Here is a 24534-nt window from a genome sequence, read left to right on the forward strand (position 1 = left end):
CTACCTGTTGAACCAAGCTTCTGGTCACCCCTCCCCCCCCCTAATATTTCCTCTTTTGGCTCGGTCTCAATTTTTGTTATTGCACTCCTGTGAAACGCCTTGGAATGTCTTACTATGTTAAATGTGCTCCATAAGTATAAGTTGTACTACTTAGTTGATGGTCTTTTTCAACAAAAAAATACATAGGGAAATAACAAAGTTAGGTACGGTAGCAAATGGTATAGAAAATTTAAGTCTGGAATCTATTTTAAAATAAACTATGACGGGTCAAAGAGAAGCACAAGGTCAACTCCTGGAAGGCAAGATTAGCACTGATTTCCAGAAGCCCACACAAAAAATGACCAACACGTGGGATGGACTTGTGTGGAATAGTGAAGTCAAAAAGCTTGGCTTCATTGAAGGAGCAGTTGGATGCTTTGATTGCTGTTGGGGGAGGGGGGAGAACTGTCACACTGCGCTAGGGTGAGCCCAATCTTGTGACCTCTCGTTAGAAATTCTGGTACCTGAATTTTACTTACCGTCACATCCCCAGGAGCTCAAATATGGATTTCACTCTGCATTTTTATAGCCTTTTACTATATTGCAAATAACAGGAATGATCTGTGTAACGCTGGACAATTTTTGTTCGATTATCCAGCTGCTATGTAAAGATAGTCGAGTGTCTTAGTCAGTTTGCTGCAGTCATTCAAAACACTGGATGGTGACCTGCAAAGCCAGGTTAAAATATGCTTAATCAAAATCCTATTGGCAACCATGTATAAAAGTGCATATTTCTTGATTTCCACTCCAGAGACTTGAGCACATAATCTAGGCTGACACTATGCAGTATTGAGGGAGTGCTGCACTGTCGCAAGTGCCTATTTTGAGATGAGACCTTAAACCGAAGCCCCGTCTGTCCTCTCGGATGGACATAAAAGATCCCAAATCATTATTCAAAGTGTCTTGATCAACATTTATCCCTCAACCAACATAATTAAAATAGATTAACTGGTCATTCATCTCTTTGCTGTTTGTGGGACCTTGCTTTGTGCAAATTAATTGCTGCATTTTCCTAGATTACAGCAGTGACTGCACTTCAAAATTACCATTGGCTGTGAAGCACTTTGGTGTGTCCTGAGGTCATAACAACTTCTATATAAATGCAAGTTCGTTATTTCCTTGATTTTACATGCAACAATGTAAGTTCTACTAAAACTAGGACTTCTGTGTCTGCTCTCATCTCAGGTATGGAGGGGGACCAGCTGTCAATCATCTCTACACCTGCCAAACTTGTCAAATCGAGATTGAAAAGCTTGAAAAGAGACGGAAGATGGAACTGGAAATGTTCATACGGGTAGGGAAACAAAAATGTCTTGTTAAAAATCTTGAAGTTTTATTTGCATTTCAATGTGGACTGAAATGTCCAACCCAAAATTGAAATATGTAGAGTTTTTGGGGTATATATTTTGCCAATTTTACTGTTTTAGTTGATTGTTGGATTGCACTAAAGTGTTGCATTTTAATCAGAGAAAAATTGGAACAAAATCAGGTAAAATCTTTGCACAATTTCTGACAGTTTAATCATTTCAGCCTGTGCAGAATGGAGAATTAAGCCTTGTGCTATGCCAGTGCATGGTAATGGAGTGAACAAAACCCGAGACTAAAATCTAAAGTTTTTCTGTGTAGAAAAAGTTGCCTCCCCAACAAAAATAGCATTGGGATGTCATGGCACTTTAGACAATAAACAATGATTTCAAAATTTTCGGCCAGTGGCGTGGTGGGAGGTAACTATTGGGTTTACCCTGAAACCCCAAAATAGAATCATCCAGCGCAGAAGGTAGCCATTCAACCCATTGTGGCCATGCCAGCATTTTGAAAGAGCTATCCAATTAGTCCCACCCCCTGCTCTTTGCATTGCCCTACAAATGTTTCCACTGGATCTTTTGCCAATTATTTTAAATCTGTGTCCGCTGCCAACCATCGTGCCAGTGGAAAACGTTTCTCTTTAATTTATCAAAACCACTCATAATTTTGAGCACATCTAGTAAATTTCCCCTTGAGCTTCTTTGCTCCAAGGACAGCAATCACAGCTGCTCTAGTCTCTCCACATAACTCAAGTCCCTCATCACTGAAGTTGCTTGGAATACACATTATGTTCATCCACATGTGTAAAGAGAGAGAAAAAATAGTCTTATATTTTAGGTGTCGACCCTTTCGGAATCCCTCCAATTAAGATGATTTGAGCTCTTGTCCCAACACTCCAGTCCGTGTTCATAGTTTCTGAGCATGGCGTGAATGGGTTAGTTTGCCGCAGTATTAATAACGGACCATTTTACTGAGTTATTTTGCAATGTAAGGCACCTGGGATGCCCACCTTGTTCTCCTAGCCTCGGTTAAGCTAAAACAACAAATCTGGTTTATTGCCAGATACAAATTTACAGAAGAAAATATACCAACAGGTAAATAACTATATACTGCACTTACACCAGAACCAAATTTGCAGTATTCAAATTGAGACAAGGGCCAGCCACCACAGATAATGGGACTGTGGAAAGTCTATGCTATGGTATACCTTGACTTCTAAAAACATTGATTGAAATTCTGCCCAAAAGTCTATTTAAAATTACGAGAGAAATGCAGGGCAAAGCCTGGGAATGGGTAAGATATTGGCTGAAAACTAAGGTATGGACAAGTATTAAGTGCGATGTCTCAGTATTGGAACTCACATGGTTTCTAATTTACATGAACAGCCTTGGCTGAAGCAACTCACTCCAAATTGGTCAAATGTATAGACAATACCAAACGTCTTGTGTATTTACATCACTTAGTTTTTATTTCAGATTTCCAGCCGTTGCAATTTTCTTTCTTGTCTCACTTGGAAAGTCCCAACTATATTGCCTTTTGTACTGAGCGCCTGAAGTTAATTGGTTTCTGTTTTGTTGGGTTTCGTGAGCCTGTTCATAGCATGTATATCAGCTTAACACCTTTAGTTAAACTTAGCACAACAAAAAATTAAGCATCTTAATTTCAATAAAATTACATTGTCCCATCATGTTCATTTGTGTTGGAAGGAAAAAGCAGCAAGAATATCACCTGCATTAATATCTTGGATATTTTTAAACCTATTCACACCCGCTTGTGAACCATCTAATAGCATATCTTTGCTCAACAGCACCACGGTATTTTGATCCATTCTTTAATGATTAACTGTAGGAAAACTGAAACTAGCTGTGTGCAGTAACAAAGATAATCTTTCAGCAGTATACCCCATCTGAAATTATGAACCCACTCAGTTCATTAAGATGCTCTTTCCTACTCTCTCTCCCTCACCTTGCATATAATAGGCTCAAATAACTTTCAGCTTAAATAAATCACTTCCAAAGATTACTTTTATTCATTGAAAGTGAAAGACTGGTAAGTTAATTTTGAGTTAATGTTTCTAATATTTTAATGTTTCAATTCTGTTTCAAGTTCTGAGCTCAAGTGAGCTCCCTTGATAATCTGGTCTGGCTAATCTGTGCAGCCCAGAAGGGTTCTGCCTTTGTTTTCCTGTGATCAACCTCTTGCTAGTGTGACTTTGCTTCCTTTTAACTGTATAGATTATCCTCATGAAGTTGCAATTAACGGCAATACATGGCGCTCCATGTAAAAGAATAGGTGGTTCTAAGAGAATTCAAAGGGACGGGTCCGTAGCCCCCAATGTTGAAGGAAAGGGTCAAACTGTAATCTTCGACTGAATGGAGGGATTTGCATACGATGGCCGGGTCCTTGAAATAGATTTGCAGGGTTAATAGGGAGTTAGAGGGGGGTTGTGCAAGGATGGAGGTGGTGAGTGTAAGATTGCCTCTTTTAAATATGTGTAATTTTTTCAGATGACTGTTTTCTATTAAATTTAAATGTACATCAAATATTTTTGGTTAACTTACTGATGCAGAATGAAATTGTCTGCTTTTGTTGTACCCCATTTTCAAATTATTTCTGTGGAAGCCAATTCAACAATAACTTTCTATCCTTCCCAAGCTCCACTCCCTCCTTCTGTCCACTGAATCAATTTCAACATCCTTGTTTTTAAATTCTGTCTGCTGTCCACACCACCATTATATCTGAGCATGTTTCTCTAGCTGTGCATCTTCCCATGCACCCTCCGCTCTGCTGCTTGTCCTCTGCCATACTCCCCCGTGGCTTCTATTTGTCACTGCAGCTCTGCCCTGTCAAAGTCGATCCCAAAATCTCTCTCTGCTTTCCCATTCTTCCCTCACCTCCATTCCAAACACTTGATTTTCACTTCCCTCCAACTTCTCCACAGTTTTCTGCTCCGAGTCTACCTTTTCCTATCTTGTTACTCCCTCCAAAACACCTCCTTTTCACGAGAAGCACGTCAGAGATGGTAGCGTAAGAAACACGGAGTGTGGCAGTTTACAGCAAGTACACGCATGTAGTCGTGACTCTGGGTAGCACTGAGTCCGAAGGTTCTGGGTTCAAGTCCCACTCCAGAGTCCCGAGGGCATAATCCAGGCTGACACTCCAGTGCAATACTGAGGGAGTGCTACACTGTCGGTGGTGCGGTCTTTTGGATGAGATGTTAAACTGTCCACCCCGTCAGGTGGACATAACCGATCCCATTACACTATTTAGAAGAGGAGCAGGGGAGTTCTCCGTGGTGGTCTGGCCAATAATTATCCCTCATCTACCATCACTAAAAAAAAAAACAATTATCTGGTCATTATTACATTGCTGTTTGTGGGAGCTTGCTTTGTGCAAATTGGCTGCCCCGTGTCCTACATTAAAACACTGACGAAACTTCAAAAGTACTTAATTGGCTGTAAAACGCTTTGGGATGTCCTGAGGTTGTGAAAGGCGCTATATAAATGCAAGTCTTTTTACACATGCAGTGCGGTTGCGTTATTAACTGTTTTCTGCGGGCCTTTGGCATGTTTGAAGTGTGGCCAATAAAGTAATTGCAACTTTGTTTTTTTTTAAATAGTTAAACAAAGCTTTCCAAGAAGAAGAATCGCCCTCTATTATCTACTGCATCAGCATGCAGTGGTTTAGAGAATGGGAAGGATTTGTCAAGGGCAAGGAACACGGTATGTCAACCACAATGTCGCAAACATGAAATGTCGGCTAACGTATTGTTTCTTTTGCCAGCTTTTATTTTCAGTGATCTGGAGGTGCTTTTTACGAGTATTTGTTTTCCTAGTGGGTGAACATTGTGAGGGTAACTTGCCATAAGAGCGTAAGAATGCAGGAGCAAGAAACGGCAACTTAGCTCATCTGGCCAGCTATAACGCTGGTCATGTTTTGGCATCCATGTCAGATGTGTTCACGGGGCCGAATGCTTGACCTGTCCACGGGTCGAAGCATGCTAATTGGCTCAGATTTCACACTCGTGCATCTGGTGCATGCATGACACGGCTGTAGTGTATTGGAGCATTTCCTTTTTTTTTTCTATCCCTCCATTCTTGCTGAATCGGATTAATGAGCGATCTAGTTCAAGGGCTGCAGTGCAGAGCAATACAAATTACAAAAGTGTGTGAAGTTACAGTGGTTGATTTTTGGGAAGCCTGAGTTCTAAAAGCCTGAAGATTGCAGGAATTCTCTTCTGAATATTTCAAGTGAGTCAGTGTTTACAGCCTGACTCTGGTGAAATACAGATTCATCGCACCATCTGTATTCCAGCTTGTTCTTTCTCAGGAGCTCAAAACGATGTCACTTCTTTCATCCATGTCTTCCCACCCCCTGCAAACTTCAGGTTTTTTAAATCCAAGCTCGATGTCACCTTTACACCACTTCCTGCTTTACCTCGCCTTTTATTCTGCCTGCTCTGCGAACTTTGCCCCTCGATTTCTCAATTTATTACAACATATGTGCTACACTAGCGCAAATTCTATCCCATAATTTAGCTTTAAGCACAAGGAAGTTTTGTCCTGAGTTTAATGCCTGGATTTCTCTGTTTAGTCTTGCAGTTCCTCGAATAGAATTTTTTTTTAAAAAGTACATACAGAACAAACATTAAAAAATATAAATTGTAAAATCATGGAAACCAAATGTAAAATAAACACTGTATAATTTCATAAAACAGTTAATCGTGACGTGCTTATAAAGTAAGTTCAGATTTACATACCTGGAGTGGTGTTGTAACTATATTCTGATCAATTTTTGACTCTTGGGTATTGAGATCTGTAGGATGTTTAATTATGACAGGACTTGCCGACCACAGTCATATGAAGTAGTTAAATATAAAGATGATGGAATGCAATACTGTGGGGCCTCTATTGAGTCTTTGATTTTTAAAAATTGTTCTATTTCTGTTTTAATAAGCTACCATTCAAATGGGAAAAAAATGCAAAATACATTGTTTACAAAATGTATTTGTAGTGATATATGATCTGCCTTGTGCCACCTATATAAATGACCAATTAATAGAAGATTATGCCACATGTTAAAAGTATTCTCCCCCGACTTAATGCTCATTTTGAATTCTTTTCATGTCTTAGAGCATCCTGGCCCAATTGATAACACCAAGATAGGTGTCGGCAAGGGCAGCCACGTGTCTTTAAAACAAGGTATGTGCATATTCTCCATTTCATGGTAGTATTTTTTTCCCCCAATAGAATAGAAAAGATATGTTATGTTAAACTTGTATAGAACTTTGGTTAGACCATACTTTGAATATTCTGTATAGTTCTGGTGATCTTATTACAAAAAGGCTTATAGAGGCATTGGAGAAAATGCAAAAAAGATTGATAAGAATGCTACCAGAACACTGAGGTTATAACTATCGGGGAAAGATTGACTAGAGGGCTGAGGCTTTTTTCTCTAGAATAGAGAAGACTGAGGGCTGATCTTAGAAGTCTAAAATTATGAAGTGGTTTGATAGGATAGACACAGAAGATGTTTCCACTTAGGGTGGACTCTAAAACTAGGGGCCACAAATACATGAAGGAGAAGAGTAGAAGGTTGTGTTGATGGGGTTAAATGAAGTATGGTGGCAGGATGTGCAGAGTATAAATGCCAGCATAGACCTGTTGGGTCAATTGGTCTGTTTCTGTGCTGTAAATTCTATGAGGGTATCTATGTTCCATTTATTGTTGGGGAAAGTAGTTTTGGGCAATGAGATATCCCGTGACAAACCCTGCAAATGTCTTGAGGGCCGCAGTTTTGTATTTGAAAAGTCTTAGAAACACTATCTGGATTTGAGTGATAAATTATTTGTCCTATTGATTATTGTTCAATATCACCAAACCAACTCAAACATTCAGTGGGGAAACACACCTTAAATCCAATCTATACCTAGCACCTCTTCCTCTTTCTCCCCCCCACCACCCCCCCACCTTAAAGATTGTTGCTTAATTTTGGGACCTCTGTGAATGGCCAAAAATGATCTCAGTCCCACAAATGAGTCCAAGGGTACTAATGAAATCTTTTGAAACCTGATGCGTGCGTAGGGTGAGCTGCTGTGTATATTTTAATAAATTATGTACAACCGAGTTTCCATTTGAGGGTGAATGCCATCAGTCGCTGTATTGATGAGCGAGTCCGCCTTCGAGAGGACTACTTATTTGAGTTTCCATTCAAAGCTGTGGGAATTGTAGCCTTTGTCTTGAGGGAGAAACAGGAAGCTGGAATAGCTGAGAGGAAGCTAGATAAACACATGAGGGAGAAAGGAGGAGTGTTACCGTGAAACGGTTCGATTGAAGAGGAATGTGAGGAGATTTGTGTGGAGCATGGACCAGCTGTGCTGAATAGCCTGTTACTGCAGTAAATTCTATAATTCTAATCGCAAGAAAACTCAACTGCCTTTTTTTGAATACCTCCAGTCTTGGTACCACCAAGAGATCCCCTTCTAGGCCTTACAGAAGTGGCCTCCTTCATGCATGCAGAGCCAAGGAATTTTGACTAAAAAGTCTTGTACAATGTTTTTTCCCAGGTGCTGTAGGTTGACTATGCATTATAGTGGTACTGAGAGTTATGCTGTCTACTTCCTTTGCTCCTCTTTGTAGACCACTGAGATATCCTCCTACCCATGAGCTCAATACAAATACAGATTGCATCTGTGTTCATTTCTCATCTGTTGACTCATTTTCCAAGTGGGCTGAGGCAAAAATCTCCCAAAGTGCATGGGTCTTAGTGTTTCAACTATCGAAGTGCCATCAGTTAGTCATGCTAGTGATTCCCGAACTTTTCCCACAGCCAAGCAGTCCATCTATAACACCGCAAGTGGTGAACTTTGCCCACAAGATGGGACATTGCTCAGACCTTTTGTCAAAACAACTTGGTCACTTAGCGCTGAATCTCATCAATAGTGCTCCCCATTCAATAGAGTGGCACACGTTGGACCAAGATTCAGGACTGGGCTCATGTTGGAGATTCTTCACTAAATATTTTTCCGTAACGTAATTATCCAGACATTATTAATCTTCAGTAATGAAAGACAAATGACAATCTTGCGAGTTTGGAGTTACATAGAAAATAGGTGCAGGAGTAGGCGATTCGGCCCTTCGAGCCTGCACCGCCATTCGATAAGATCATGGCTGATCATTCCCTCAGTACCCTTTTCCTGCTTTCTCTCCATACCCCTTGATCCCTTTAGCCGTAAGGGCCATATCTAACTCCCTCTTGAATATATCCAATGAACTGGCATCAACCACTCTCTGCGGCAGGGAATTCCACAGGTTAACAACGCTCTGAGTGAAGAAGTTTCTCCTCATCTCAGTCCTAAATGGCCTACCCCTTATCCTAAGACTGTGTCCCCTGGTTCTGGACTTCCCCAACATAGAGAACAATCTACCCGCTTCTAATCTGTCCTGTCCCGTAAGAATCTTTTATGTTTCTATGAGATCCCCTCTGATCCTTCTAAACTCCAATGTATAAAGGCCCAGTTGATCAGTCTCTCCTTATATGTCAGTCCGGCCATCCCTGGAATCAGTCTGGTGAATCTTCGCTGCACTCCCTCAATAGCAAGAACATCCTTTCTCAGATTAGGAGACCAAAATTGAACACAATCTTCCAGGTGAGGCCTCACCAAGGCCCTGTACAACTGCAGTAAGACCTCCCTGCTCCTATACTCAAATCCCCTAGCTATGAAGGCCAACATACCATTTACTGCCTGCTGCACCTGAATACCAACTTTCAATTACTGATGAACCATGATACCCAGATCTCATTGAACCTCCCCTTTTCCTAATCTGCCACCATTCAGATAATCTGTCTTTGCGTTTTTGCCCCTAAAGTGGATAACCTCACATTTATGCACATTATACTGCATCTGCCATGCATTTGCCCACTCACCTAATCTGTCTAAGTCATCCTGCAGCCTCTTAGCGTCCCCCTCACAGCTCACACCACCAACCAGTTTTGTGTCATCTGCAAACTTGGAGATATTACACTCAGTTCCTTCATCCAAATCATTGATGTATATTGTAAAGAGATGAGGTCCCAGCACTGAGCCCTGCGGCAGTCCACTAGTCACTGCCTGCTAGTCTGAAAAGGATCCGTTTATCCCGACTCTGCTTCCTGTCTGCCAACCAGTTCTCTATCCACATCAGCATATTACCTCCAATACCATGTGCTTTGATTTTGCACACCAATCTCTTGTGTGGCACCTTGTCAAAAGCCTTTTGAAAGTCCAAATATACCACATCCACTGGTTCTCCCTTGTCTACTCTACTAGTTCCATCCTCAAAAAAATTCCAGAAGATTTGTCAAGCCTGATTTCCCCTTCATAAATCCATGCCGACTTGGACCGATCCTGTCACTGCTTTCCAATACGCTGGTAATTCATCCTTAATAATTGATTCCAACATTTTCCCCACCACTGATGTCAAGCTAACCGGTCTATAATTACCCGTTTTCTCTCTCTCCCCTTTTTAAAAAGTGGTGTTACATTAGCTACCCTCCAGTCCATAGGAACTGATCCCGAGTCAATAGACTGTTGGAAAATGATCACCAATGCATCCACTATTTCTAGGGCCACTTCCCCAAGTACTCTGGGATGCAGACTATCAGGCCCCGGGGATTTATCGGCCTTCAGTCCCATCAATTTCCCTAACAATTTCCCGCCTAATAAGGATATCCTTCAGTTCCTCCTCCTCACTAGACCCTTGGTCCCCTAGTACTTTCGGAAGGTTATTTGTGTCTTCCTTCGTGAAGACAGAACCAAAGTATTTGTTCAATTGGTCTGCCATTTCTTTGTTCCCCATTATAAATTCACCTGAATCCGACTGCAAAGGACCTATTTTTGTCTTCACTAATCTTTTTCTCTTCACACAACTACAGAAGCTTTTGCAGTCAGTTTTTATGTTCCTGGCAAGCTTCTTTTCATACTCGATCTTCCCCCTCTTAATTAAACCCTTTGTCCTCCTCTGCTGAATTCTAAATTTCTCCCAGTCCTCAGGTTTGCTGCTTTTTCTGGCCAATTTATATGCCTCTTCCTTGGATTTAACACTATCCTTAATTTCCCTTGTTAGCCACGGTTGAGCCACCTGCCCCGTTTTATTTTTTACTCCAGACAGGGATGTACAATTGTTGAAGTTCACCCATGTGATCTTTAAATGTTTGCCATTGCCTATCCACCGTCAACCCTTTAAGTATCATTTGCCAGTCTACTCTAGCCAATTCACGCCTCAAACCTCAAACCTAGTTTCTGAATTAACTGTGTCACTCTCCATCCTAATAAAGAATTCTACCATGTTATGGTCACTCTTCCCCAAGGGGGGTCTCACACAAGATTGCTAAATAGTCCCCTCTCATTACACATCACCCAGTCTAGGATGGCCAGCTCCCTGGTTGGTTCCTCGACATATTGGTCTAGAAAAGCATCTCTAATACACTCCAGGAAATCCTCCTCCACCACATTGCTACCAGTTTGGTTCGCCCAATCAATATGTAGATTAAAGTCACCCATGATAACTGCTGTACCTTTATTGCATGCATCCCTTATTTCTTGTTTGATGCTGTCCCCAACCTTACTACTACTGTTTGGTGGTCTGTACACAACTCCCACTAGTGTTTTCTGCCCCTTGGTATTCCGCAGCTCCACCCATACCGATTCCACATCATCCAAGCTAATGTCCTTTCTTACTATTGTATTAATTTCCTCTTTCACCAGCAATGCCATCCCGCCTCCATTTCCTTTCTGTCAATCCTTCTTAAATGTTGAATACCCCTGGATGTTGAGTTCCCAGCCTTGGTCACCCTGGAGCCATGTCTCCGTGATGCCAATTACATCATACCCATTAACTGCTATCGACGCAGTTAATTCGTCCACCTTATTCCGAATACTCCTCGCATTGAGGCACAGAGCCTTCAGGCTTGTCTTTCTTAACACACTTTGCCCGTTTAAAATTTTGGTGTACTGTGTCCCTTTTTGCTTTCTGCCTTAGGTCTCTCTGCCTTCCACTTTTACTTTTCTTCTTTCTATCTTTTGCTCCTGCCCCCATTCTACTTCCCTGTCTCCCTGCATATGTTCCCATCCCCCTGCCATATTAGTTTAACTCCTCCCCAACAGCACTAGCAAACACTCCCCCTAGAACATTGGTTCCGGTCCTGCCCAGGTGCAGACCGTCCGGTTTGTACTGGTCCCACCTCCCCCAGAACCGGTTCCAATGTCCCAGGAATTTGAATCCCTCCCTGCTGCACCACTCCTAAAGCCACGTATTCATCTGAGCTGTCCTGCGATTCCTACTCTGACTAGCACGTGGCACTGGTAGCAATCCCGAGATTACTACTTTTGAGGTCCTACTTTTTAATTTAGCTCCTAGCTCCCTAAATTCGTCTTGTAGGACCTCATCCCTTTTTTTACCTATATCGTTGATACCTATATGCACCACGACAACTGGCTGTTCACCCTCCCTTTTCAGAATGCCCTGCACCCGCTCAGAGACATCCTTGACCCTTGCACCAGGGAGGCAACATACCATCCTGGAGTCTCGGTTTCAGACGCAGAAACGTCTATCTATTCCCCTTACTATTGAATCCCCTATGACTATAGCTCTCCCACTCTCTTTCCTGCCCTCCTGTGCAGCAGAGCCACCCATGGATCAATGAACTTGGCTGCTGCTGCCCTCCCTTGGTGAGTCATCCCCCTCAACAGTACCCAAAGCGGTGTATCTGTTTTGCAGGGGGATGACCGCAAGGGACTCCTGCACTACCTTCCTTGCACTGCTCTTCCTGTTGGTTATCCATTCCCTATCTGGTTGTGTACCCTTTTCCTGCAGTAAGACCAACTCACTAAACGTGTTATTCTCAGCATCGTGCATGCTCCAGAGTGAATCCACCCGCAGCTCCAGCGCCGCAATGCAGTCCGTCAGGAGCTGCAGCTGGATACACTTCCCGCACACGTCGTCAGGGACACCGGAAGCGTCCGACTTCCCACATAGTACAGGAGGAGCATAACATGTGTCCGAGCTGTCCTGCTATGTCTTAACCCTTAGATAAACTTAACTTGGTAACAACAAGGCTAAAAGGTTACTTACTGATATAGAAAAGAAAAACTACTTGCCAACCACTTACCCCTTGGCTGTGACGTCACCTTTCGCTTTCTTTCTACTTTTTTGCCTTCTTGCCCTCCTGCAGCTGCACCAGCTGGCCTCTTGTAGGCCGCCCGCTTCCCGAACTCCCGCCTCTCTCGAACTCCCGCTGCTCACTGACGGGCCTCTTGTAGGCCGCCCGCTTCCCAAACTCTCGTTTCTCACGAACTCCCGCTGCTCACTGACTGGCCTCTTGTAGGCCGCCCGCTTCCCAAACTCCCGTTTCTCACGAACTCCCGCTGCTCACTGACTGGCCTCTTGTAGGCCGCCCGCTTCCCGAACTCCCGCCTCTCTCGAACTCCCGCTGCTCACTGACGGGCCTCTTGTAGGCCGCTCGCCTCCCGAACTACGGCCTCTCACCACTCTTGATTTATTCTATCTCTCTTCAAGGTTCCTCTATCCCTTCCCTCCTTTTTCACTCATCTCTCCATGTTATAGAAAATGTTGGTTGAGGACGGAGGTCATCTCTGTAACCTTCCTGACCATTAAAGTCCTCGTTCTCCCGGCCACTTCAATGCAGCTCCTCTGGTCGTATTACACCAACTGTTATAGGTGGCTGATTGGAGTTAGCCCTCTGGTCCGGATGCTCTTGATAGAATTGTTGTTTGGCTTATTACATTGAAGTTTAGTTTTTTTTAAATCATATCTTCAAATCAAATACCTCCTGAAAAGCTTCCTTTTGTAAAGTAGAAAAGATTTGTTTTTGGTGGTTAGAAAAAAATCTCGTGCATCCCTTTTGATACTGCTCCCATCTTAAAATGAAGGCCTGAAATCACCGTTCGTATGTCTGTACATTGCAGGTATGGACTACACTGTAGAGCATCCTATCCTTGCTCTTCTAACTCTGATGCGAGAGTCCCACCACTGAGCCAAGGCTGACAGCTAAATGCATACAGGGAGACAAAAACAAAATCAGTTGGAGCTGAGGCCATTTGGGAGTTAATATTAAGTGACTTTGGATATAACACCTGTCACCCAGCCTGCCTCTTGGAGCAGTCCAGATACCTTTACCAGCCACAGGTGTTTAGATCGAACAGCAAGAATTGTATGGCTTTTGGCAGATCAGACCTAATTATGGTTTCAAAGGCTAGGATTTGTTTATTTTCCGCGCTCTTCCTAGCAACGTGATACAGGATGTGAACGCAGTAATATGCCAACAGATCAACTAACTCAGCAGCAAATAGGGATTGAAAGTGTGTACGGGTGAGGTCTACGTAGTTAGATTAGTCAAAAGCCCCAAGAAAGAAAGACTTGTATTTATATAGTACCTTTCATCACCTCACGACGTCTCAAAGCGCTTTACAGCCAGTTAAATACTTTTAAGTGTTGTAATGTAGGAGGTTTGTACATGCCTGGTAAATACAGAAATTATGATTTAACATGTAAACTTGTCCACATAAACTTGATTTAACTGGTATGTCCATGGCGAAGGTCTGACTGATTTTCAGGGAGTCCAGAGCCATGGACGGACTGACCTGGCTGTTGTGTACACATAAATAACTGACGAACTGGGCCAGGAGTAACTTGACTTAACTGTGCTTTTATACAACCCAAAATGGAGTTCCAAACCGGCATGAAGCAGCATGAGTACAGCAATTGTGAATAGCTCCCGCAGGGTCCTAATGCCCATCCGGTGAGCTGTAACAAATAAATAGAGTATGAACACAACATATTTACCCCCTTTTTTAAAACCAATCTATGTACAGACAAAGTCCGTGAGATAGCCAGGTCGTGTTCTGATACGCTGAGACCGACGTGGAGCTTGCGGTGTTTGCTCTAGGTTTTGTTTGGGAAACGGGCGGTGCCTCTTCCATCCTGCTGATCTCTTCACGCTAGGTTTGCTTGAGGGTTTGCGAATGTCCAGCAGCCAGCACCTCCGTTGCTTTGAAGATCGCACCAAGCAGTAAGGCGATGCTCGATAGCATGGCGAATGAGGAAATCGGCGAACTGGTCGGACACAAACTGTGGTCCATTGTCAGTGATTGACCTCTGGAAGGCCCCACTCGTGAACATAACGCTGCAGAATAGTGACGATCGTTGATGAGCTCACTGATCTTGTAGCAATTTCTGGCCATTTGGAATGCAGGTAATGTACTACAGCAAGGAAACGCTGGTCTTGTTGAGCTGCTTCAACTGGACCGAAGATATCCAACTGAAGTTCTTGCCATGGTCTTTGTGGCCATGGAATGGGCTTCATTGGCGCTGGTCGGATGTTTGTGGCCTTTTCGCTCAGACTGTATGTTTTACAGTGAGACACAAACTCTTCGATGCGAGTGTTAATCCCAGGCCACCATACTGAATCGCGATATATCTGCCTCGTGCTCCAGGGTGTCCATGTGCCAATGAGAGAACATGCTGTTGAAGCGACTTGGGAATTACTGCTTTGTCACCACAAGCTAGGCAGCTATCATTCCAAATGGAAAATTCATCGCGAAATCTGTGGAATGTTTGCAGCTCTTCCGGAATTTGCTTAGGCCACTTTGTCTGGAGGAAGGGGCACACGTGCTGGAGCGTAGCATCACTGCGATTCGGTTTTGAGTTCATCGCAGGAGACAAGGTTTCTGATGGACTGAGTGATGATCGACGTGACGTGTCATCTGTTAACAAGTCCGCACCAGAGTCCGAAGCAGTTGTCGAGCGGTTGAGCATGTCAGCTACTTGGTTGCGACTGTCAGCGATGGACTATACATCAAAGTTATGCTGATGAAGGCGATCTTACCATCGGCTGATTCGTAGTGGTCTGTGCTCAGATCCAGTTGTAGCAAGTAGTGCAGTTAGCGCTTGGTGATCTGTACGGAGGGTAAATTTCCTGCCATAGAGGTAGATGTGCCAGCGTTCACATGCGTAGATGCAAGCGAGTGCTTTGTATTCTCCTGGAGAGTATTTACTTTCTGCAGACGAGAGCGTGCGAGAGGCGAAGGTGACTGGGCGTTCCAGGCCGTCAATCCATTGAGAGCACAGCACCCATGGCGGTGCCTGATGCATCCGTGGTGACGTACGTAGTGACATTCTGATCAAAGTGCGCGAGGATAGCAGGGGATGTGATTTTCTTCTTAAGCGTGGTGAATTCCTAAGCCTAGGAATCTGTCCATTCCCAAGAGACGTCCTTGCGCATCAACCTGCGAAGTGGTTCGTCAATGTGCATGCAGTGCGGGACTTCAGATAGAAGTTGCAAGTGCCTAAGAATGATGAAAGTTCTTTTGACGTTGGTAGCCTCCTGCATTCGCTGGATAGCGTCAATGTTGAGCGTCGGCTTGACACCTTGTGCTGTGACTCTGTAGCCCAGAAAGTTTATTTCTTTAGTAGCGAATGTGCTCTTATCAGCATTAAGTGTAATGTTGTGTAGCAAGTCTAGCCATAACTGCATTAATTCGCTGGTCATGTTCTTCCATTGTCCGTCCATGGGCGACGATATCGTCAAGCAGATTGAGGGCTCCCTCTATACCTGCCATCATAGTAGTGACAATCTTCTGAAATGCACTTGGTGCAGAAGATAGTCCGTAGGGCTTGCGTTTATACTGATACAGACCATCATGCGTTGTGAATGTCGTGAGCGGCTTGCTGTCTGTCCTCTGCTAGGGGTATTTGCAGGTAACAGCGGCGTATGTCGAGTTCTGTTTTTAAAAAAAACAAAACAACTATTGAGCCGTGGAATTTTGAAGACAGTTCATCGATGGTAGGAAGAGGTTACTTGTCGGGGATGATGGCCTTGTTGACCTCTTTCAGGTCGAGGCATAGGCGAATCTCCCCATTTTTACGCCAGGAATGACTAAGTTCGAGATCCAAGGTGAGGAGTCTATGCTCTCAAATGATTCCCTGAGTTCGAGTCGCATTAATTCTGCGGATCCTGTGACGGACACCGCGAATGGGAGACGGCAATGTTGCTGTGTAACCGGTTTGATGGAAAGGTCAACGCGGGGATGATGGCAGAATTTTGTCATCACTCCAAACCCTGTGAAGATTGAGGGATGCTGCTCGTCAAAGTCCACCGTGTGCCGGTTGGGTCGTAAACTTTGAACCCAAGCTTATCAAAGGTCCCTTCGTGACATGAAAGGAAAAGTTCTCCAATATTATGTCCTTGTAGTATATTGGAACAGATATGACCCCAAGTATCTCAATTTTGGAGTCTGAGTACGCATGTAGAGTGGAAGTTGCAGGCTGAAGTTGACGGTGGGTTTTGTACACGGCCTCCCTCAAAATGGAGACTTTGGCTCCAAGGTCAATGAGTAGGCAGCAGGGCGTGACATCGGTGTTTACCTCGCAGTCCTTGAATTTGCCCGAACCGATGTGCGAAATGTCACTAACGCTGCAAGCCATTCTGGGTTTGGCAGTGCAGGTTCGAAGGATCGAATGGCGTACTCCTGCATCTATTTTCTATGTTTCTATCAGGGTTGTCCACATGTCGAATATGCTGCGATGAATGACGGACACTAGCAAAATGGTTAATTTTCCACAAGAAGAGCATTTCTTCCCACGTGCAGGGCATTTAGGACTCTTTGCTGAGTGTGATTTGTCCCCACAGTTAAAGCAGTAGAAGTTAGGTCCACGATCCGTAGTGGGTGGCTTATTACTAGCCCTGGGTCTCTGCTGTGATTTCCGCGTTGGACGAACGCCTTGCACATGGGCTGTAGCTGCAGTCTGCTGCACACGGAGCAGGGGATCTGATCGCTTTTGAATCGAAAAGCGCTGATTCGATTTGGATGGCCAAATTAGTTGCTTTGTCTAATGTTAATTTATCATCCTCCATTAGCAAGCGTTCCCGAATGCGGGGGATCGTTTTCTCAATTTGATCCCTGATCATTTCTTCTGAATGCTCCAAAGTTACATGTAGCGGCCAGTTCAGTTAATGAAACGGTCTACTGTTTGGTTCACTGTTCCCTTGCCCCCTTTGACAAAATTGGTATCTCTTTATCACAGTACTTTTCTTTGGCCCAAAATAGTTCTCTAGGACGCTTACTGTTTTGTCTTCGATTTGGCCAAAGATGCGTTGCCCTTTGGTGCCGAGGCAGTGGATAAGTATTGCACGGCGGCGAGCTGATACGTTGCCGCCATCTAACCCACTCGCCGTGATGTATGTAGAAAAACTTTTTATCCAACTCAGCCACACAATTGGAGGGTCCCCGGGTGTGGAGAGGAAAGGGGTGGGGGGGGTGTGGTAGGGAGGTTAATTTGAATCATCCTCGTCGCCAAATTATGTTGTGTACGCATAAATAAATGAAAAACTGAGCAGGAGTAAAGTAACTTAACTGCTTTTATACAACCCAAAATGGAATCCCAAACCGGCATGAACCAGCAAACCGGAATGAGTACAGCAACTGTAAATAGTTCCTGCAGGGTCCTAATGCCCGTCCAGTGAGCATTCGGCATTCCCTCGGATCGAGGATGACCTGCTTCCACACCAAAAAGGAATGAGTTCACAGGTGTTTCAATGAGGGACTTGACATTCTAGGTCCCGAACTACATACTGAAGGGTGGAAGATGCCTGTGCATGGATTCTTTTAACGTGGGTTGGTCGTTGCACACCAGCCACCACACTGGCTTGACCGAGCTTGGTCTTGATCCAATGGCAAGGGTTAACCAAGACGACTGGAGACTAAGCTCTGCTGCACTGACCTCATGCGCACGCATGCTCCTACTATTCATAGATCGCAGTGTGGGCTGGCCCGTGCTGCCCCTGTGCCCTCTGCTCTCCTGGGCCCTGATCTCACTGCTCCTCCGCCCTGATCAAAAATGGAGCAGTCAGAAACAGGATATCAATTAATCTTCTCTTATCTTGGAGACATCAAATATCAACACTGTTATGCTGTAACAAGAGTATGAGCACAACACTGGTCACGTGCAGGCTTCAGTTTGTCCAGAGAAACCAGCAACCCTGTTCCAGCAAACCCAATGAATCTTAATATGTTGGTGGGTTTGGTTTGGGTGGGCGCTATTTACTGGATCAAGGATCCCGTGTGTTAAGTGGAGTCCATTCTGGGTAGTGTCGCTCATCACATGTTGTAATTTTCCGATCCAGGAGCTGATTCCGGACAAATCTCCGAAGAGACCTGGAACTTCCTGCACTCCATCTACGGAGGGGGCCCGGAGATCACTTTGCGGCAGAACGTCAGCCATCCTGATGCGTCGTGTGTAGAAGAAAAAGTTGAGGTTGAAATCCGTCCGGTGCAATAATTGTTAAAGCAAATGTTTAAAAACTGAAACTGTGATGAATTATGCTGGATTCTAAGCATTCCAGGATGTGACATTTTCTGAAAACAATTCTTGCAGTGGCATTAACGATGTATGTTTTAGGGACAATCACAAAGTAACCCCCCGTTTTGTAATATAGTTCGATGTAGGTTTCTGGCTTACCTGATAAACTGTACTAAAGGGTGGAGGTGTTTTCAAGTGGTATGTGATGTAGCTTTGGTCTGTGAAAGGCCTGCGCACTGAAAGTGTACTAGTGTGAAACGGGTTGCTTATATTAAGTTGACTCCGGAAAGCACTGATATCTTTTGTTTGCACTGCACTGTGGATGAAAAATCGAAGATTTCAAAACTCTTGTCCGTGCTACTGTAAGCTGCTAAAGGAATATTCTCGGGTGAGCTTGCAAAAATTATAAAGATGAGTCTAAACGCAATATGTAGGGCAGGCTTATTCCCAGTACTTGTTCATCGAAATTACAAGTTACAAAGAAAGCCATTCAGCCCATTGCACTGGTGCCAGTGCTGGCTCTTCAACTACAGTTATCTTCTCTGAGCCCCTCCCTCCCTTTTTATAATTTTCAAATGCTTACCCACTTCCTTTTTCAATTGAATAGTATCTGCCTCAGTAGCCACTTGCAGTAAAGCATTCCATGTTCTGTGGGAATAAATTCTACAAACTTTCCCCTAGCGGTAATGAGTTTATGCTCTTGTTTACCAATTTACGAACCAGTAGAAACCATCTTTCACTGTTTAACCCCTCTCAACCTTTTGTCAATTTGAAAATCTGTTAAATCGCTCTCACCACCTCTTCCAGTGAAAACATCCCAATTTTATGAGCCTTTCTGTCGGTACTCCTCAGTTGACATCACTCTTGTCTTTGAGTCAGAAGGTTGTGGGTTCAAGCCCCACTCCAGAGACTTGAGCACATAATCCAGGCTGGGATTGCCCGAGTGCTGCATTATTGCAAATGCCTACAATTTTTGCACAGTCACCTCATGAGGCAGTCGGTCGTATGATCAACCTCTACACCAGGACTTGACCGCATAATCTCTCATGGCACACCAGTGGGGGAGTCAGTGAGACGTTAAACTGAGCTTCCGTGTGTCTGGTTTAAAGATCCCATGGCGTTATTTGAACCGCTGATTGCTTTTTCTGGGTTCTTGCAGTTTGAAAATTGTTTGCAAGAAGCTATAAAAATTATTTCCCGAGTTACTGTCCTATATATCGAGACATGAGGAGCAGGAGTATGCCATACAGCCCCTCTGGCCTGTTCTGCCATTCAATAAGATCATGGCTGATTTTTGACTGACTCCACTTTCTTGCCCAATCCCCATATCTCTTGATTCCCTTAAAGTCCAAAAATCTTATCTGATCTCAATCTTGAATATACTCTGACTGGCCATTTGCAGCCCTCTGTGGTAGAGAATTCCAAAGATTCATAATGCCCTGAGTGAAGAAATTTTTCCTTATCTCAGTCCTAACTGGCCAACCCCCTTATCCTGAAACTATGACCCTCCCTAGTTCTAGACTCTATACGCACTGGAATCTTCTCTCACTGATTATCCGAACATTGCTTTCAAATACGATAATATTCCTGTGCCCTGCTCTCAATAACGTGTCTGGAGCTGAACGTATGAAGATGACAGGCAGGGAAAAAAACAGCTGGTCCATCAAGCATGCCACCCACACTCGCGATGGCTGGAGCATCATGACTAGAAATACCCATTCACTGTCAGCTCGCTGAAATAAAATAAAATTTTACTATAATGTATCTTTTGGACTTGCTCCTGCAGGGTCCAAATAATGAAGAAAGATAAACTCATCGCAGAAGCAGCAAGTGTAAACTTCGATCTGCAGCAGCAGGAGCCTGTATCAGTTGGGTTTAGACTTGTGTATGATTGTTGTGAAACTTCTCTGGAGTATTCCACTAAAAGCACAGCTGATTATTCTCTAGGGTAAAATTATGTAACTGATGCAAAAATGTTCCTGAAGCTCGTCAGACTGACTAATTGCTCTTGTGCAACAACCTTGTTGAATTGATCATTTGAATACCAATCTCCTTAGCATGTGCCTCGAAGGAATGTTCCATAAAATTAAAGCAAAGCATTAGCCAGAATGTGGCTTCTGTTTCCAACAGGTTTTCCCTTGAGCTTTTTTTATATTAATTTATTTTTTAAGCGCGCATGTAAATCTCAACTGTGACTGATTTAAGTTTAACTTGCACTTTGAAGAAATTATGACTCTAACTATCTTACTGCATTTTTTTTTAAGAATAATCATTCATGTAAGGAATGTACAAGAGTACCTTGAAGAGTTTAATTGTACAATAATCACAATTAACGGAACCAGGCTCCATCAACTTAGAACAAAGCACTCGCTCGCATACACCTGTGCATGTTATGTTTGTGGCATTAGGATCATGAATGTGAAAATGTGCTGCACTAACGCAGAAATACAGAATCATGGAAGTAAAGTTGGAATGCATAAGTGAAGGATGTTCTCTTTGCCTTTTAATGCTGTACAGCAATGGGGACTGCCTCTTTTGTTCAATAAAACAAGTGACAAGAGCTCTGCTACTTTGCTCTTTAATATTTGGTAATCTCAAATACCTGTTGATTTTCCTGTTTTTTTTTATATATAGAGTCCCTTCGATCTGACTTTCCTTCAGGGGTTTTGTCTGCATTTGGGCAAAACAAAAGGAAAAAGCAGCGGATGCAGGAATTCTACAATAAAAACAAAAAGTACTAGCAAACGCTCAGCCGGTCACGCAATATCTGTGGAAAGAAAGGGATGAACAGCTTGAAGCAAATAGAGTCTGGGGTGGGAGGGGGGGGCCATTACAGTGTCAGCCTTGACTTGGTAGCACTCTCGCCTGGGTCAGGGCTTTGAGCCCCATTCCAGGGACATTACACAGGCTGGTGAGAGGGTCTTATTTCTCTGCGTACAGTTTTTTTTTTCTTTTCCTTTTCCTGAAGGCCTGACTCCTTGCCTGTCACCCTGTTCAAGTGACCACTCAACATGTGTGAGCCCAGACGGTAAGCATTGGAAGGCTATTTGAAGGTGGAGGACATCACAACTATGCCTGATGGTATCCTCACCATCGTTCACACATGCACTCACTTTCCAACAAGAATCTCTACTTAGAAATCAAGAATAAGAACATGTTTATTTTCTTCCTTCCCCATACTTCCTCCTCCTCCTATTGCAGAACCACTGATTCCAATTGTAATGTCCCATTTGATTATCCAATATGGGATCTTCTGGTCTGTTACTTACTGCCACAGCAGCACAGGTCTATAAAAATGCGAAGACTACCAGCCCATCATTACCCACCCCACACATTGGACATTGCAACCTCATGTGCTGCCTTCCTTAACTGCTGGTAATATGAACTGCTGGCAGAGGTTCAAGAAAACTAGGCCAATTTCAGAAAAAGCCTGAGGGAAGTTCTCGCCAGATGCCTTAAGTTGATGAAGCAAGCTTTGGGAGGCCACAGTTTGCCATGATACTACGGGATCTTGGGTACCCCATCCCTCAGAATATGCCACAATATCCTCATCACTGAGGCCATCGGGCGATTATCATTGCATCTTTAACCACTGAAACTCATGGTTATGCTAACAATGTAAAGCAGAACGTGGTCAATGTGAGGAACATACTGTCCAGGGAGCCAGTGTGTGTGGGGAAAAACCTGTAAATTGGGTTAATATTTGAGGGAGTGGATAACGGGAGCATTTTTCAGGTGGACTGCAGTCTTTTCTGGTCCTGTATTTTCGTGTGGGAATATTTGTTGCAGGTCGGGACCTTAAAAGGAGCGGCGAGCGTTGGCCTGGGAGCAGCGTGGCAGCATGCCACTCCAGGGAGCAGCGCGCGCTGGTGTAGGAGGGCTACTGGATTGGACATCACCATAATCCGGGTCAGTGATTGGAGCGTGGGCAGGTACAGCAGGAGCGGCGAGAGATTGCAGAGCGACGTGATCGGGGCCCAGGAGAAGCGTGGGCCCAGGGGCCGCACAGGCCAGCCCACACTGCGAAATGTGTGCGCACTAGGTCCGTGCAGCAGAGATGGTCTCCAGTCGTCTTGCCACTGGACCAAGACCTAGCTCTGTCAAGCCCATGTGGTGGCTGGTATGCGTTTTTTTTTTTAAATCCATGCACCGGCATCTTCCACCCTTCAATATGTAGTTCGGACTTGGAATATTAGTCTTTTATTAAACACCTATGAACTCATTGAACTCATCCCTTTTTGGCATGGAAGCAAGTCATCCTCTATTCGAGGGACCGCCTAAGATGACGTTTTTCCTGTGATTCTATGTTTGACCCCTTCAACTGAAGAAAGGAAATGGGTTTGTCATGTGTCTTTAAATTTGTTCTTGTCCTGTAGTGGAACATGTTTCAGCAGCTTTCTTGTTTGTCATTATGTATTAATGAATAGGTAAATTATCTTTGGTTTTTTTTTTTAAAAGCTCAAATGCAATTACCAAATCCAAAATCTGATCACCTTGGGTTTATTCAGACTAATCCAAATATACCCATTTGAAATGTTTAGTTGCCAGTTTGAACACTTGGGCTGTTCACAAAACCAACTGTACCTTTGAGGAAAAACAAATCAAAATATAGCCTGATAAGAATTCAGATTCTGGATCAATCGACTTTGTTCAGATTTTGTCCAGTTTTGGGATCAGGTTTCAAAAATGAAAGGTGTATCTTATCCAAGTAACTTCAAATAAATGTTCCTTTCACTGATTAGTGCTGACTATCCTCACTGCAGAGCTCAGATGGTGTTACCTCGGTTATTCTGCTTTTGTCTGCAGATCTCTCAAATTCCTTTTGTCCTTCAATACATTATTGTCAGACATTACTAGCGTCAGATCACAAGGTAGGTACAGGTCAGCTCACCTTGGCTCATCCATGCTGGAAGATCCTATATCTCCATATTGCCCCGGCCCTAGCTGCAATCCATTCTATGTGCTGATTTCTCATCCGCATGTTGCTCTTCGGTGGCACTCGAAAACTTGTCAGATTCCACATGTACACTGACGACACCCAGCTCTACATCACTACCACCACCTCTTTCTCGGCCTCTCCTTTGCCTCTACTTTGTCACGCTGCTTGTCTGACATCCAGTATTGAATTATCAGAAAGGTTCTCCAATTAGATACTGGAAAGATCAAAGCCAACGTCTATGGTCCCGCCACGAATTCGGTTGCCTAGCCCATCGCTGAACCAGACCATTCACAACCTTGTCGTCCTATTTGACACAGCTGATCTTCTGATCCCATAATCCTCTCCATCACCAACACTGCCTACTTCTACCTCTTTACATCACCTGTCTCTGCCACTGCCTCAGCTCATCTACTGAAACCCTCATCCCATGCCTTTGTTATCTCTAGATTTCATTATTTCAGTGCTCTACTTGTCGGCCTCCCATCCTTCCACTCTCCATAAACTTGAGATCATCCAAAACTCTGCTACCTGTATCCGAACCCGCATCAAGTCCCATAACAACAACTTGTATTTATATAACGCCTTTAATGTAGTAAAATGTCCCAAGGCACTTCACAGGAGTATTATGGGACAAACAATTCGCCTATCATCCCTGTGCTCGCTGACCTACATTGGCTCCCAGACAGGCGCTGCTTCGATTTATTTATTTTTTTTAATTCTCATCCTGGTTTTCCGATCCCTCCATAGCCTCGCTTTTCCCATATCTCTAATCTCCAGCTCTACAACCCTCAGAACTCTGTGTTCCTCCAATTTTAGCCTCTTGTCCATCCCTGCTTTCCTTTGCTTCACCATTGGTGCCCTTGCCTTTAGATATCCAGGCCCTAAGCTCTGGAA

At 43.8% G+C, this 24534-nt stretch overlaps 1 protein-coding gene across 1 annotated transcript in view; it reads left to right on the forward strand.

Moving 5' to 3' along the window:
* The window catches only part of usp33 (ubiquitin specific peptidase 33), a 99812-nt gene extending 78555 nt beyond the window's left edge, over nucleotides 1-21257 (forward strand). The window contains exons 21-24 of the mRNA XM_070886538.1: nucleotides 1225-1333; nucleotides 4964-5066; nucleotides 6477-6545; nucleotides 18526-21257. Of these exons, the coding sequence (XP_070742639.1) occupies nucleotides 1225-1333; nucleotides 4964-5066; nucleotides 6477-6545; nucleotides 18526-18680 (436 nt within the window). The 3' untranslated portion in view covers nucleotides 18681-21257. The remainder of the gene's footprint in view (nucleotides 1-1224; nucleotides 1334-4963; nucleotides 5067-6476; nucleotides 6546-18525) is intronic.
* The last annotated feature ends 3277 nt before the right edge of the window (nucleotides 21258-24534 follow it).

Source organism: Pristiophorus japonicus, chromosome 8 (assembly GCF_044704955.1).
Source record: "Pristiophorus japonicus isolate sPriJap1 chromosome 8, sPriJap1.hap1, whole genome shotgun sequence".
In the NCBI taxonomy this organism is placed as follows: Eukaryota; Metazoa; Chordata; class Chondrichthyes; family Pristiophoridae; genus Pristiophorus; species Pristiophorus japonicus.